This window comes from Glycine max, chromosome 13 (genome assembly GCF_000004515.6).
Source record: "Glycine max cultivar Williams 82 chromosome 13, Glycine_max_v4.0, whole genome shotgun sequence".
Lineage (NCBI taxonomy): Eukaryota > Viridiplantae > Streptophyta > Magnoliopsida > Fabales > Fabaceae > Glycine > Glycine max.
The window spans coordinates 43,451,829-43,468,336 of NC_038249.2; the positions used below are offsets into that span (position 1 = coordinate 43,451,829).

Below are 16,508 nucleotides of genomic sequence, written 5' to 3' on the forward strand. Positions count from 1 at the left end.
AGAAGTTAGGGGGAACAAAGTGAAATCTATTACACTTGCAAAACAAAAAATGTGAGACGTAAAGTTTAGAACAAAAAATTCAACGCAAAGAGCATACAGTTCATACATTGGATACTGTACATTGTACAATGACCCATAAATAGGATTGAATTAACTTGTCAAATGGCTTTATGAAATAGAACTTCCAGTACTTGTAAGAAATTATGTTGCTGATGGGGTGGCTTGTCTTAATTGATAATTAAGCAGGTGAACAGTGAACACATATTCAATTTAGAAATTATTTATGCGGCCAACTTATGTGGTAATCTGCACTAATCGGCAAATACTGATTAGAAAGGTACATTCCATAATTCCATTCATTAAATTCTCTGGTCATCTTCAAATTAGTGTTGCTTTTGTTCTGAAATAATGGACAACTAAGTTCATATGGTTCAGACGTTCAGTATAGTTCTTCAGTCTAAGTGATTGTTTAGTTTAAACTTTAAAGGAGAGAAAATTAAAGCAAAATTCTCTAGACAACAAATGGAGAGAACAGGATGATTAAGGCAATTTTGTCCCTTATTTTGCCTCCACACCAAACATTTATAAGTCCCTTGCAAGAGATTCGATAATTTATATTGTTATTACAACACTACAACCCATAAAAACTATATTAACTAGCGTGCTTCTAGAATAAGAAAATAAAAAAGATTTCACGCACTTTTTTCTCCTGCACCACTTGCGCTATGAAGGAATATTGTCTTGGACAGAACTCACTTATAAAATAGGTCCATATCATTTTCATGAGAATATTTTTATTAATTTTTTGGAAAAAAAATTGACAAAAAAATATATTCAGAGTTATAATAAACACATACTCCCTTCGGACCTAAATATAAATAAAAAAAATAATTTTAGACTTAAATATAAGTAAATCATAATTAACTTTTATCTAGTAGTTAAATATTATAGTTGAGAAAGATTTTTTGAATTAAATATTATTAACCGAATTCTTTAATTCATGTATGTAGTAGTTAAATTTTTTTATATTTAGGTCGGGGGAGTATTTAATTTCATTAAAATAAAGACTAAATAGCAATTATGAAAGACAAGGAGGATAAAAGGAGAAGCATTGCGAGGAAATTATTTTCTTGCAGCTTTTTAAAACAGATAGAAAAATATTAACAATATATTTTTTATTAATAAGTAAATTTTACGTAGATTGCATTAAACAAATAGCGAGTTGGATGATTTATTAACCTTTTAATGTCTCAAGAATTGATTTAATAATAAAGAATACATTTTTTTATCATCATGATAACGCTGTGGAGTATCCAGTAGTTTTAGAGATGATTAATCTCTGCCAAAGAGTCTAATTGATTACCTTTAGTAGAATTTTTTCTTTTAATTATATATTTTTTTATCCATAAGATTTAAATGAATCCAAAATTTTACTTAAAAAAATTGAGTTATGACCATTAGGTCAACGATTTGTTGATAATAATAAAGATATATATTAAAAATCATGTCAGTAGCTACTTTTATAAAAAAAATTAAGAAAATTGTTATTTCCAAAAACAAGGAAATGCAATTAATAATGCAGCACTTTCTTGCTTTCTCTTTTCGTAGCTGGGGTGGTGAGATCCAACAACGCCTTGCATTTAGGAAAAAGGAGGTTTAGTGCATGCCACAGTAAGCAAATTAAGTGATGCATTTAATTTGCATGGAGGCACATAGCTTTTCCTGATTCAATTGCATTTCTACTTTAAATTAACAACTAACTACTCGACCAATTTCAATATTTTTCTGGGAAAGCATAGAAGAAGATGACAAATTAATTATTAAGTATAATATTGGAAAAGCACGGTGACGTTGAAGGTTTGATTTTTTAGTTAAACATTGACCACAAACTTGACTGCCAAAAAAGCATGTTTGCTTGTCTCAAATCTAGAGAAATTGAAAAAGTATGGATTCTATATATTTTTTTGTGGCCATGCAACGGGTGGGGGGCCTGGGGGCGGATTTCACCATTCCCCTTTATTTGTCCAACTTGCTTCTCTAAACTTTTCAACTTTTTTAGTCGCAAATGTCAGTTATTATTGACTTGTTAATTTTTGTTATTGAAAGAATTTGAATCTATGATTTTTCTTTTTTTTATTATTAAGTTAATTTTATATCTTCTTCAAAACTTGTTAATATTACAACATTTAATATTAAATTCCAACTAAATAAATGAATAACAGGAATCTTGAAATGCATAAAAAAAATCAAGATTCTAAACATTAACATAGATTTTATATATATATATATAAGTAACAAAATTATAACAAGATTGATTAGTTGAGTCCCAACAGTGAAGGCTTTTAGCTTCTCTTTTATTCATTATATTTTTATTATTACTATCAATAATAATAACCAGGCCAAAGCCTCATACTCATACACTTTCTGCAAAAGCAACAACAGCAAAAACAAAGTAGCAATACATAGAAGACAAGCCACAAGAAATGTAATCACTTTGAAATCGATCGATCCTTCATCCTCTGCAATTTTAGTTTTATTGAGGAACTGGGATTGCTTTAGGTAAAGGTTTATGAGCCTCAATTGAAATTGACCCCAACTTGCAATCAACTGATACTATTGGAGTAGAACTAATGATATTCTTGTTTCCTTCACCAATAGCTTTGTCGATAAAATGGAGCAGAACATCATAAAGCTCTTCCCCATCCCTCCAAGCATGCACCTCTGCCTTTATGTGCTTAGAGTTCTCAGATACTAAATCACACAATGGGAAATTCTTTCTTGGCATCAAATAATCCCTATCTTTGAGCTTCAAACTTGGGCAAAAGTCTCCACTTCCATCTCCAAGATAGATGAACTTCTTTCCTGCAGCATCAACCGAATTTTGGATTCTCTCTGTGATCATTCCCTATATGTCATTAGGAAAAGTGTCAATGGAAGAGACTAGCTAGTTTCAAAAAATATATAGAACCTTTGCTAGTAATATTAATAAAATTTAATTAATTAGTAGTTTTTGGTGAAAAGTTATTATTATAGACACTACTCTAGTCTCTATGTATATATGGTTCATGAAACATAATTTTTTGCCTTTATGTTGTTGGGATCCCTTGGATTATGGCATAATGACATACACCAGAAAAGTGGAGCCTGACATGTATGTGGTCAATTATAAAGATAGTGTGCAATAATTGAATATCGTCAAAAGAAAATTTGACCAGAGCTATAATTCCTCCAATGACAGGCTCCTGCTCATTAACAAATTAGGGCCAATTTATTACAACTTTTTTCGTAAAAGAATTAATTTTAAAAAATAATTACTTTTTAGTTTTTTATACATTTGTTTCAGTTTTTTTAAATAATTAGAACCTGAAAAAATATAAATTTTAATTTAAACCAGGAGTTATTTAATTTGAATAGTTTTTCAAAGAATTATTTTTTGAAAATTTTATTTTTTATTATTGTAAAAAAACATAAATTTAGTTTCTATTTATTTTAAATATCTAACAAAATAATCACTAGATTATTTTAGATTGGAATTATTATTATTTGATATGGAAACAGTAAATAAATTAAATATAGTTCATAAAAGTGATTAAGTATATAGATAGAATAAATGTGCGAAAGAATTATTGGGTCATAAATAATTAAAGAGATAGTGGGAGTTAATTAGTGCAGTTGCCTTGCACATGTTTGGTGGACAGAGATTGCATCCATGAGAACATTTTAGATAATCATGGTAGGGGGAAATTCTGAGCCTCCCTTCTTCGTTAACATAACTGGGGTTTGCAGTGACCTCCGAGAAACAATTCCACACCCCATGATGCTTCAAAATTGTTTCAATGAAGAAAATATTTGCGTCGCTCACAATCTTCAGCTCACACCTGAATATATATAAGTACAAAGATGCCACATGTTAACCATTTTATCACATGTTTGCTTTCATGGGAGTGAATGAAATTTCATATATAGCAAATCCACCATTAATTATACTTTTACATGTCTGCTTTCATGTCCAGATCGACATCCAAAATCATGTTACAATGTTAGTTAACATAATTTTAAATAAATACTCACTTGTTTAGTCTTGTGTTAAAGAATTGATTTTGAGTCAAAACAATTTTAGAAACTTTTGTTTCAGATTTCAAATTTTATAATAAGTTTTATTACTAATTTTTCTTTATCAAACACACGCCTAAATACATACTTAATTATTCACCTTTCTTAATTTAATTTCCTACTAGGCAATTAGGCATGTGGTACATGCAATATAGGGTGAGTGAGAAGAGAAAGAAAAAGAGTTATATACCCAAGGGAATATGCTGCCTTAATGGCTGGGACAATGCGAGGATGCATTGGAGTCCTGTTCAGAACTTGTACAATGTCTTCAATGGTTTTTCCTTGTGAATGAAGTTCATTCATCATCTTATCCTGTAAAATTTTAGAACAAACAAAAATTATTTCCCTATCCCTATCAGGAAATTAGCTAGAAATAAGCTTAAGCAAGAAAAGGAATATATGAATTGGAGAAAAACCATCAGAGGGTTCCAAAGCATGTTAGGAAGAAGCTGATAGAACTTTTCTGTTAAACCAAACTCGTCAAGAACCCAATTATCACTATCACACTCGATGATTGTCGAGTCGAAGTCAAAAATCACCACAATCCCAGCCATTAGAACTAATCTTGTGAATATGCCTAAATGAGTTAATGTATGTGAATGTGATCATAAGACTAATAGACAGGTGTATTTATAGGCTAAGAATGCAGGCTTGCACCTAAGCATGATAGATGGAATATTTGGATTCCAAGGAATCTTACGGGTTATATTGAATTAGGATTATATTTTAAGGCCTATAACATACCAAGTACGAATTTTTCATCCCAATAATAAAAAAATTACCTAAATAATATAATTAAAAAATTAAAAAAAATCATTTACACAAATTATACAAATTACTATTTAATAAATAATATAATTTATCTTGAATAGTATTTATAAAAAAATACATATATTTAAATACTCAATATTAATATAAATGATATAAATCATTTTACATGAGAAATTGATTTCTCTCAAATTGATTTATCACCTTCGTTAAATTTTATTTATCTTTTTTTTCATTTTGACATTGTGAAACTAATTTCACAACATATTTTTTTTACTAAATCGACATTGCTTAAACAAATTAAATAAATAAAACATATTCAATTTTAATAATATTTTTTTAAAATATTATTAAAGATTAATTCATATTTAAGTACTCATAGTTTTACATTAATATAAGCTATTAAAACTGAACATGTTTTAATTATTTAATTTATTTAGATAAAATAATTAGATCACTTAAATATATGCATTTTTCTTAAATTTTATTTTTATAATTTAATATATATATATATATATATATATATATATATATATATATATATATTAGTTTTTTCTAGGAATATTTTAAATATGTGATAATAAATAGGAACTAAAAAAAAGGTCATAATTGTCTTTTTACTTTACATGAAGTAAATAATATAATTAATATTAATATTTTTTTCATTAAAATTGTATAAACATATTAAGTTAATTAGCTTAATAAAACACGACAATATAATAGAAATGCAGAGGTGAGACATCACCTGTGTGTCTAATAATAATAATAATAATGTAAAACATTTGTTTTTCAATTCTCACATTGTATGATGTATGATTGTTATTTCATTGTTTTTTTCTAAAATATTTTATTATTTTATTATTTTTTAATGGTTAATAAAAAAAAATTAGATCACATGTATCATTCAAAATTCAAAGAGGTATTTAAGATCCAACCCAACCCAATGACTCGGCTGGACACAAACTCTAACCTGTTGATCATAAGATTTAACAAATGTTGTCCAAATTTAAGATTTCAATAAACCCACAAAATAAGTACTGTAATTCATAGGCATAAAAGGTAAAGGAATAATATTGTAGCGAACTGATTTTTGCACGCTCATCTTAGAAGATCAATTCCAATATTGGAAACTTTAGGAAAAGTTAACCCAGAATCACAACAAGTAATAAAAAAACTAGCTTGCTTTGAGGTAGATGAGAGATTTCCAAAGATAGTAGTATTAAACGGGTCTTACTGGTGAACTGGTAGAACATGAGGAAAAGGCTCGTATAGTCTGCCAACTTGCAATCAGCAGAAATGTTGTTCTGAACACTTTCTCCCAAAGAAATTTTGTTGATTAGCTGCAGGGAAATTTGTTCCCGCTCTTCTCCATGGCTCCATTCATGAATTTCAGCTTTAGTGAGCAAAGGGTCTTTGCATATTAACTCTCATACAGGATAATTCTTTCTTGGCATCACAAAGTCTTTGTCTTTTAGCCTCAAGCTTGGGCAATAGTCCCCACTACCATCTCCAAGATAGATGACCCTCTTGTTATGATCTCCTCAAGATATTGACTCTTGGATTTTCTCTATGATTAGACTCTGTAAGGGAAAAATTAAGAATGTTAATCTCAGTCACTGTAGCAATCTTTAATCCATAGACAATGATAAGTGTATATGGCAAAAAATTCAAGTTAGTTTTTAATTTCTTTGACCAAGTTAAAAATTTGTATAATTATATTTTGGTCAAGAATTTATTTAAGTAGTTTAAAGCATTTTGATCATGTTCTATTTTCGCTATTTTATCATTATTTTTTCTTTTATATTGTTTAAATAATTAATTTTATTGAATAATTTTAGTTTAATTGGTTAACTTATCAAGTTTCAATTTTTTTGCTGGTTGATACACAAATTTGATCCTCAACATCGGTCAAAATTATTATATAATTTCTACTGTTTAAAAGTTAATGTGAGATCTTGAGGGCACCAATCAAAGGCCTAAATAAGGTGAGAAAGTTTGATTGGTTTTGACAATTCAGATTGACTTAATTTGGTGTATGGTCAACCGTTCATGTTAGAACTTACGAATGAACTCATTGACTCCAGTGAGCACCCATGTTCTTGAGTGTTGTCTAGTGTGAAGTTTGGAACAAAATATTGCACGAATCTAATCTAAGTGATAGTTTTTAATATTTTATAAGTAAAGGATTTGTGAAATATAGACCTTGCACATGTTTGGAGGACACAAAGTGCATCCATGGGGAGACTTGTTGAAGCCATGGTAAGGCAAAATTCGTAGCCTTCCCTCTTCATTAATCTGGGTTGGTGTTGATCTCTGAGAAGCATTCCCTTATTTTTAAGTGCTTTAAAATTGTCTTGATGAAGAACATATTTGCATCGCTTACAATCCTTAAATCACACCTGAAAATCACAAAATGATACCATGTATTTCTTCCTCTCCAATTTTTTTAAAAGTGAAAAAAAAAACTATAGGAAAACCGAAGAAAAAAGAAATTAAGGAAAGAGAAACATAGCATACCCTAAAACATGTGCTGCTTTAATGGCACCGGTTATTCTGGGGTGTATAGGAATCCTCTGAAGAACTTGGACAATGCCCTCAATGATTTTTTCATGGGAATGAAGCTCCATCATCATCTTATCCTATTAAAGCCAAAACCAATCCGAAATGCAAATAATAAGAAACTAAAAAATGTTTGAGAATGGCTAGTAACACTCTTTTTAATATTGTCTTTATTGTTTTTTGTCAAACAAAAAAAATATCATCTTTATTGTTAGTTACAACTTATTGAAAATTTCAACATTATGAAAAAAAATCATTTAATAACATGAGACTCACAGACTTTGTTCTATTTAATAAATTTCAACTAACAAAAAAAATTGTGTTAGAGATTATGGGTGTGGCATGACATTTTTTTAAATATGTTTTCTTGAAAAGAAAAATAAAATAGAGCATAGAACTACTCACAATGAGAAACATATATTTGGAGCAAATCAAAAGCTTACCATGAGAGTGTTCCAAGGCATCGTGGGAAGGAGCCGATTGAACAATTCATTGAAACCCAACTCGTCAACAACCCAATTATCACTGTCACAGTCGACAATGGTCTTGTCGAAGTAAAAAATCACCACAATTCCAGCCATTGTAGTTACAAAGCGAATGTACAAGATAAAATGACAATGTTCCAAGAATCAGACTCCTATTGGGTGTCTCCTACTGCTCTTAAAATCGAGTCTTTCTTTGTATTCAATTTCCAGAGAGAAAATTGAAGTGATCGATCGTGAAGGCTAACAAACCCAAAAGGTTTAGATTCCATAGAATATTTTATTGTTATTCCTAATGGAAATAAAATTCCATTAGAGCAGTTGGATGGGAGGAACATTTTGTTGGTCATACAATCGGGGGCTAATGTGAAATCAAATTAAAGGGAATATTGGCGGGGAAGTAAATGATGCAGTCGCCCACGTATGAAATCCATTGCTGGCAAAAGAATATTTCTTGTATGGCTTTCTTTTTGTTATGTTGTTGTTTTGGTTTATTATTTTGTGTAGATTGGATATCGATCATCACGTTACTCCCAACCCAACTGATGGAAATCTCACCTCAATTTAGATTCTGCTTTGTATTCTTCTCCTTCTTTGTTCTTTTGTAAATAATAAAGGCACCAATCTATCAAGCTACAGATAGCTCATAGTTAATTAATTTGTTTATCTTTATATTATGAATTCCATGCTTCACTCTTGAGTCTTGACCCTAGACAGTTCTTCTGTCTTATAAATTTCTATGTCATATTGATTTAATTTTTTTTAATTATTATTCCATCAATAATTTTTAAAAATTATTTTAATCAATATTTCAATTTCTTACATTAATGTCGAATATAATAAAGCACTCACAAATCTTTACTAAAATAACACTTTATTAATTATCTCTCGAATATATTGGTTAAATTTATCTTTTGTTATAAAATCCAACAATCAAATTTAAGTAAGACGACTTATAGGAATTCTACCCTCTTTGTTGATAAGTCGTATTTTTTCTTGATCTCTACAATTTTAAGGATAAAATATAAGAATTGCCGCTTAACTTATTTTGGTTATAAATTAATTCCTATTTTTTTAAAGTTTTAAAATGGTATTCTTATTTATTTAACCAATGAGATGTTTGTCTTTTTGAAATAGTTAATATTTTTAATGACAAAGGGTTTAACTTATTTAATTGAGAGTGTAATAAATTCTTAATATCATGTTCAATTCCTATCAATAAAAAAAATATTTAACATTTTTAATTTTCCAACACAATTTTGAACTTTTTATTTATTGATTCATGACATAAAATTTATTCTATTAGATTTACTTACACAAAAATCATGAAAATCAACTGATATTCAAAATCAAAAGAGACATAAATGTAAAAATCAGTTAAAAAATAAGCCTAATGAACAATTTTAAAAAAATATGATTAGATTTTCAGTTTTATAACTATTCATGATATTTATTTTTCATATAATTTTTTTATCATTATGTCATTTTTTTATGAACATTAATTGGTTCTCATAATTTTTATGTAGATGGGATGAAGTTAATGAGATAAATTTTACATTTTACATTTTAAATTGATAAAAAAAAATTTAAACTATCTCCGAAAATAAAAAACGATAAGGTCCAAATAAAATAAAATAAATTGTTCTTTTTCATAGTCTTTAAGGTGTGCTGGGATATGAGATTTAAACATGTGTTGTTCTATTCAGACTCAAAAACACACAAGGCCTTCACCTATCTATCATCTTTAGAGTGTTGCTAGGTGCACCAAATATTATTGTTGATGCACCCAGCATTTTTTGAAAATGACAAAACTGTCCTGTTAATTTCTCTCCTTACGGATCAACTTGATCCGTAAAAGACTTACAGATCAACTTGATTCGTAAGTCTTAAAAATCAACTTATGGATCAACTTGATCCGTAAAAGACTTACGGATCAAGTTGATCCATAAGTCTTAAAAATTAACTTATGAATCAACTTGATTCGTAAAGGGTATTTCTATCTTTTCGTGGTTAGTGCTCGATGCACCAACAATAATACTTGGTGCACCTAGCAGCACTCTCATCTTTATAGTATTGATATTGCAATTGTATCACATGTGGAGAAAGGCGGACAAATGCCAAAACGGTAGCATTTTTTTGTTTAACTAGATGAGGCCCATAGAGATATGAATCACCTGTTGTTAGTTGATGACATGGGTTCAGCTTTTCCACGTAACTCGTGTTTTTCACTTTTTTCTCTCTTTTTTTCCTCATACCTCTTGTAATAAAAAGAAAAATTCCTTCATGGCTTATTTCTATAAATTTACCTAATCCAACACAAGTTCATTCACAAATGTTGAAATTTAAATTTAATAAATTTGGTTATATGTCTAATTTCTTTGATTAAAGTTCAACCCTTTGAATTAACCCCAATGCTTTAATCTCTTAGAGTCAAGATGATTGATTTAAACATTAAAATTAGAAATCCACAATAGCACATACATCAAGAAGTTCTATATATTTCTAGACTCATCTCAGTATTAAGCAATCTAGCTCAAGCTCAATTACATTTTCAAAGATTTCTAATTATAAACACAACTTGAAATCATTCAACTAATAACCAATCAATAAGGAGTATTAAGAACATATAATATCACTCAATATCATGAATAAAACTTGTATTGAATAGAAAAAGGTTCGTTCGATTACAAAGGATTCTCGTAGAGTTGATATCTTTAACCTTAAGGAATTTAACATAACAAGAGTAAAAAAAATAGAATTAAAGAGAAGGAGAAGATGTTGGAGGTGAGTGACTACATTGAATAGAAAAGTTAATTACTTAAGAAATTAAGCATCATCATCATCTTGTATGTCAAACGCCACTTTAAAAAGAATAATCGACACTACACAAATCATGCCTCCTCCTTTCGCTCAGTATCTGTTTTGGCGTTTTCTCTTTCGGTATGAAATGACGTGGATTTAGTTAGTTGAAGTGGGGTGCAATTTAGTAATAAATAAAATCGCAGCGTGGCTATTTATTCTTTGCCATAAGCCTTTACATACACACACGTAATATATTCGTTCAATTGAGATAAGCTTAAAAATTTGACAAGAGGAATATCTCCATTTTTCGTTCACATGTGCATCAGATAAAACCCATCTATCAACTCGAAGCATCTTGTTTATATTATCTCTTATGCTTATTGATTTGATTTATATTTTGGAAACAGAGAATTTGAGGTCCTCAATTTAGTGCCAGCGCAATTATAAATAGATATACAGAGATAGGATTAAATGTACACATATTAAGAAAGGTTGGGTCTATTTATTCGCCAAACGCTGCTAATTTAACAACAGGGCAAAGTTAGACAAGACTAAAGAAAATTCTGTGCATTGCCACATTATTTTTCCTGTGGATTAGCCCACGTCCATTTAAGAAATGGACCATTCTAGTGCATATTGAGAGTTAGTGTTCGTCTTTTTATTTGATATTTTATACTATTTTCTTGCACAACATAGACCCTAATTTGGCGTTCAATGCAGGCCCCAACATTGAGCAATTAGTACTACTGCCAGCAGATATGAGCAGAACAAAGATCTTAGGCAGAAGTTAAGCACTCAAATTGTATTTACAAGAAAAACATAATATAACACAGAAAAAGGGCAGGGTATTTGATGCGCAGAAATACAGGTTGAGTGCTTCATGCAGTTGATCAGCTTCCTTCTTTTTTTTTTTAGCTATCAACTCAAAATTCAATAGTAAAATTATCCCTGGGTGGACAATCAACTAACTAATTAATTAATGGTTACATAAACGGGAAATGTGAAATTTTAAATTTATTTATTGACAAAAGAAGTAATAGAAAGATCATATAAACCGTAAATAATTTTTTATTGTATCTTTTCCCAGTAAAATGAACTTTTCACCTCATCCTGTTTATGTACTAACCTGTGTTGAAACTTGGTACGATTGTAAGGGTTCAGATCTTTTAAATATGTAGTTTTGCATTTGTTATGAGATACATGTGTGTCAGTGTGTGGTACATTTTATATTTTATACATATAGCTTAAAACGTTTAATTAATGTTGCTATTGAAAGAATCTTGCTCAGGTTGTTGGACACAAGGACAACTGATGGATTATTGAAGGAAACTAATTAAAGCCAAATCCTTGGTATTATCAGACTTTAGTTGTTGTTTGATCACCTTTCTAAACTGAGTTTGATCATTGTAAACAATTGTATGATACAATCAGGACCTTCCAATTTTTCAGTCATCAAATAAGTCTAAGTGGATCAAGAGTGATCATCCATCAAGGTTAAAATATATTGCTTACCATGATGTGTCTAATGGTGATAAGGACCCCTATATCACTGTCAATTAAGTCAAAAAGAAAAATCACCTGCATAGTGTGAATTGGAAGAAAAACATAGTATTCTTAGGACTGGTCAAATGATAAGCGAGTCCTAAAGAAAATTTTAGAAGAGTTTTTTTACTTTTTTTTATAAATATATAATTTTTTTTATTATGAGGCTTTTTTCCTTTATAAATATTAATAGTAAATATTTTTTGTTAGTAGACCTAAAACATAAGCTTCTACTGTCCGGCTGGTTCCGACCTTTATCATTTTAACCAAAGAACAAAGGCTCTTGATAAGCACACCTCTGTCTTTACTTGGGCACCTCCTATATCTTATTATTTTTCAATAAGTGGAAGGGGGTGTAAAAGTATAAATGGGAGGTATATTTAGCATAAGCCTAGAACAAATTGAACAAGAAGTAGATAGACATGCACCAGAGGGAGAAAGGGACAATTTATTGCTCAACAAACTGAGAACTTTATCAGACAAATAGCCTAGCCTGTTATGCCTTAATTTACTCGTTTATTATCAACAACACAATTAATGGGACAGAAAAGTACAGGTAAAATAGAATCATCTGTAGCAATGCACTTTGAGGTACATGCAACAATCTTGTAAATCTTGTAATTAAGTGTAAAAGCAGTACAGTTGTGAAACTGAATAACAAGAATGATGCAATATCACACTAACATGTAAATGTAACAAATTGGCATGAAAGAAGTCGATATAGCCGACTTTAAGCAAGATTAGAGCAGAAGGTAATTGAACAGCACCAATTTGAGATTAAAACTCTAATAATGTGTTTAGATGGAACAATTCAGTAAGGGAATTTATTTTTTAAAGAAATTTAAAATGATTCATGATAAAATAATTTGTTTGGATATAATATTTAAAAGGAGATTTAATTTTTGGAATTTATATGAATCATTTTGATTGACTAAAACAGTGGGATTTCAAATTCTCTCAAAAAATATAAAATTTGAAATTCTGTTTTCAAATATGCTCAATCTAACTCACATTCTTGCTCGCGACTCTTTCTCGCTCAACATTCGCAACTACGGATGACTAAAGTTTTTATGGCTGACATCGACATAAGTTGTTTTTCACTGACGTTGGCCGAGGTTTTTTCGACCAGAATTTTTTTTGTATGATGTCAACCAAAGCTATTTTTTATTAATATCAACTAAGATTTTTTTTAGATGATGTTGGTTAGGGTTATTTTCTCACTAACGTCAGTAATGAGAATTTTTTGCTGATGTCTACTAAGGATTTTTTTTGCTATTGTCATCCAGGTTTTTTTAATTGATGTTGACCAATGATTTTTTTAGCCAACGTTGCCTAGATTTTTTTTACTGAAATTGGTCATGGCTAACTTTTGAGTAGACACCTACTAGGGTTTTTCAGCTGATGTCAACTAGGTTTTTCCAGCCAACATCAGCCAAAGCTATTTTTTAACCAATATCGGCTAGGGTTATTTTTTAGCCGATGTTAACTAGGGTGTTTTGGCTGATGTCAACTAGATTTTCTTAGCCAACGTCGGTTAGAATTTTTTTTCCTGACATCGACTAGGGTTTTCTGGCTGATATCAGCCAGAGCTATTTCTTAACCACATTAGCTAAGTTTTTTTTTTATTGATGTTGGTTAAGGTTTTTTCTGCTAACACCAGTTAGGTATTTTTGACCGACATCGAGTATGATTATTTTTAGTTGACATCGACTAGGTTCTTATAGTCGACATCCACTAGAGTTTTTTCGGTCGACATTAGTCAGAACTATTTTTTAGCCAACATCAGCCAAGACTATTTTATAGTCGATGTTGGGTAGGATTTTTTGTCCAACATTGGCCAGAGCTATTTTTTAGCCAACTTCGACTAAGGATTTTTTGGTCAACATTGATCAATGATATTTTTCGTCCGACATCGGGTAGGTTTTATTGGTCGGCATTGACCAAGCTATTTTTTAGCCAATATTTGGTAGATTTTTTTGTCAACGCCTGCTAGGATTTTTCAGGCTGACGTTGGCTAAAAATAGTCTTGATCAATGTTGTTTGAAAAGATCCTAGCCAGTGTCGGCCAAACAAACTTTAGTTGATGTTGGTAAAAAAATCTAACCAACATCGGCTGAAAAATAGACTCAACAAACGTTAAACCAAAAAATAGTCCCGGCTGACATCAGCTGACATACTTTGACAAAAAAAAATCCTATTTGATGTTAACCGAAAAATAACATTAATTGATGTCGGTTTAAAAACATCACTGGTCGTGGTCAAACAAAACAATCCTAGTTAAGGACCACAGGTCACCACATAAGGAAACCTAACACCACACTCTAACCCAAAACCTTAAAGCTCAGGTTTATGAGTCTTCTTCTCATCTTATATGGTGCTCAACTTTCCTATTTCTATCCGATGTGGAACTTCACCTCAAGTGTGAGTCTTTTCCTCGAGTGGAAGTCTTTATCATCCATGAGTATAGTCATTCTGACCACCTGCGATACTTGTATCATCGCTCCATCTACAGGATACGCTACGCTGCCATCTTACTAACTTGAGACGATCACCAAATCGAACCATCGACTCTGATACCAAGAGTCTGAGCCTCCATTCCCATTTCTCACTTTCCAATGAACTTCCAACGGAAATATATGTTCCTATGGTCATTCATGTTCAATTGAACTGAACTTTATTCAAACACAAACTACTTCAATATATGTAACTCTCTCTAACTCTTCCACAGGGGCAATACAGTACTAACTCGGTGAATATACAGCTAGGTGAGTGACCCAATGCTTCAGTGTATGTAACTCTCTCTAACTGTACTACCTTATATGCCAAAATACAAAAAGCCGTAACTATAAGTCACCAGTAGCAGAGATTTCGAGCAAATATACTAAACAAGTCCTAAACGTTAAAACAAAGTAAAATAAACTCCAAATGACAACAAAAATATTGCAATCACTGATAAAAAAACAATACTAATAAAGCTGCATACTTAGTAGTACAGTACAGTCACACAATATTATAATTATAACGATTTTTCTATTATATGTTATCAGGTGTATGGATAAGTTAAGAGGTTTAAAATATAAAAAAAGAATTCAATTTATTTACCTAAAAATCATTTAATATATTTAAAACTTTTTTATTTTTGACTCACTAATTTATATATTACCTAAGATAAAAAAAAATGTAACTATGGTTATCAGTATCAGTATAATAAAAATTGAAAGCAATACAATGCACAAAGACAGAAGGGTAATCAGTTATCCAAACAATGACAAACTTTTCTTAACCATTTCTTTTAAGTTTTAACATACTCATTTATTTAAACGTATTCTTTACTATTGGTTAAAATATACTTGAAACTATAGAATTATGATTGAAACTCATTACATAGAGAAAATTACACAGTTTTATGATTTTAAGTAAATTTTAATTAATGATAAAAATATGTTTATACGAGTGTTAGAATGCTTGTTTTTAACTCTTTTTTTCCTTAAAAAAGATTCCGTTTAGTGCATAAGATATTTACTAATTAAATATAATTTTTTTTGTTTACTTATTGGTTATCCTTGCACCGGGGTTGCACCTAACCTATGCACGATTTGTTCCAAGGCTAGCCTCATTTTCTCTGTTTTTCCTCGATCAATAGCAATCGTGTTATGAAACACACGCACCCAAATGACGTCTTCTTCCCCTGCATGATGGTGCCCTGTCAATTTCAAGGTTGAACTTCAATCATCGTGAAGACGACCTCACGCAGTAAATAGCAATCCTTTAGGAATTTGTCATTGTCCATCGTAAATAATCCTTTATATTTTTTACCCCCCTAAGAAGAAAAAAACATGAGAAATCTACTGGACAACGGCCTAGGGATTTACTTTTAGAAATAGCTTTGTCATTCTTACACTTGAATTATTCCACATGAAGTTCCTACACTTGAAATATTCCACTTAGTTATTGATAATATTTATTATTTAGTTTTTTTAAAAAAAACTCTCGTTAATTAATGTTGTCTTCCTAACTAAGTTTAAGTAAATGATAAAACTTCAAAGGTTTTCTTTGGCAGAAAATTTCAAATATTGACAAAATAATTTGAACTTTAGATTAAAAAGTAAAATAGAAATACGTGCCTATTTTAAAATGAGTGCTGAAATATGAATATAAATACCTTATTACACATAAAAGTAACAACACTAACATCATAAGAGACGAAAAGTCCAAATACTTGAGAAAAAAAGTGTCGTGTGC

General features: G+C 30.1%; 1 protein-coding gene, 1 long non-coding RNA gene and 1 pseudogene across 2 annotated transcripts; 1 reads left to right on the forward strand and 2 right to left on the reverse strand.

The window, feature by feature from the left end:
• Positions 1 to 2,323: 2,323 nt before the first annotated feature.
• LOC100789743 (inorganic pyrophosphatase 2-like) lies at positions 2,324 to 4,717 on the reverse strand. The gene is made up of 4 exons (NM_001255903.3): positions 4,530 to 4,717; positions 4,304 to 4,425; positions 3,677 to 3,878; positions 2,324 to 2,905 (listed from the first exon to the last, which is right to left on the reverse strand). Exons 1-4 carry the CDS (start codon positions 4,665 to 4,667, stop codon positions 2,534 to 2,536), a joined length of 834 nt encoding a protein of 277 aa, NP_001242832.2. The 5' UTR covers positions 4,668 to 4,717; the 3' UTR covers positions 2,324 to 2,533.
• A 1,395-nt stretch (positions 4,718 to 6,112) lies between these two features.
• LOC100776404 (inorganic pyrophosphatase 2-like) lies at positions 6,113 to 8,021 on the reverse strand (annotated as a pseudogene).
• Positions 8,022 to 11,216: 3,195 nt separating this feature from the next.
• On the forward strand, positions 11,217 to 12,632 carry LOC121173358 (uncharacterized). Its single transcript, XR_005888057.1, has 3 exons — positions 11,217 to 11,366; positions 11,445 to 11,592; positions 12,013 to 12,632. It is a non-coding gene; the product is annotated as an uncharacterized lncRNA (long non-coding RNA).
• The last annotated feature ends 3,876 nt before the right edge of the window (positions 12,633 to 16,508 follow it).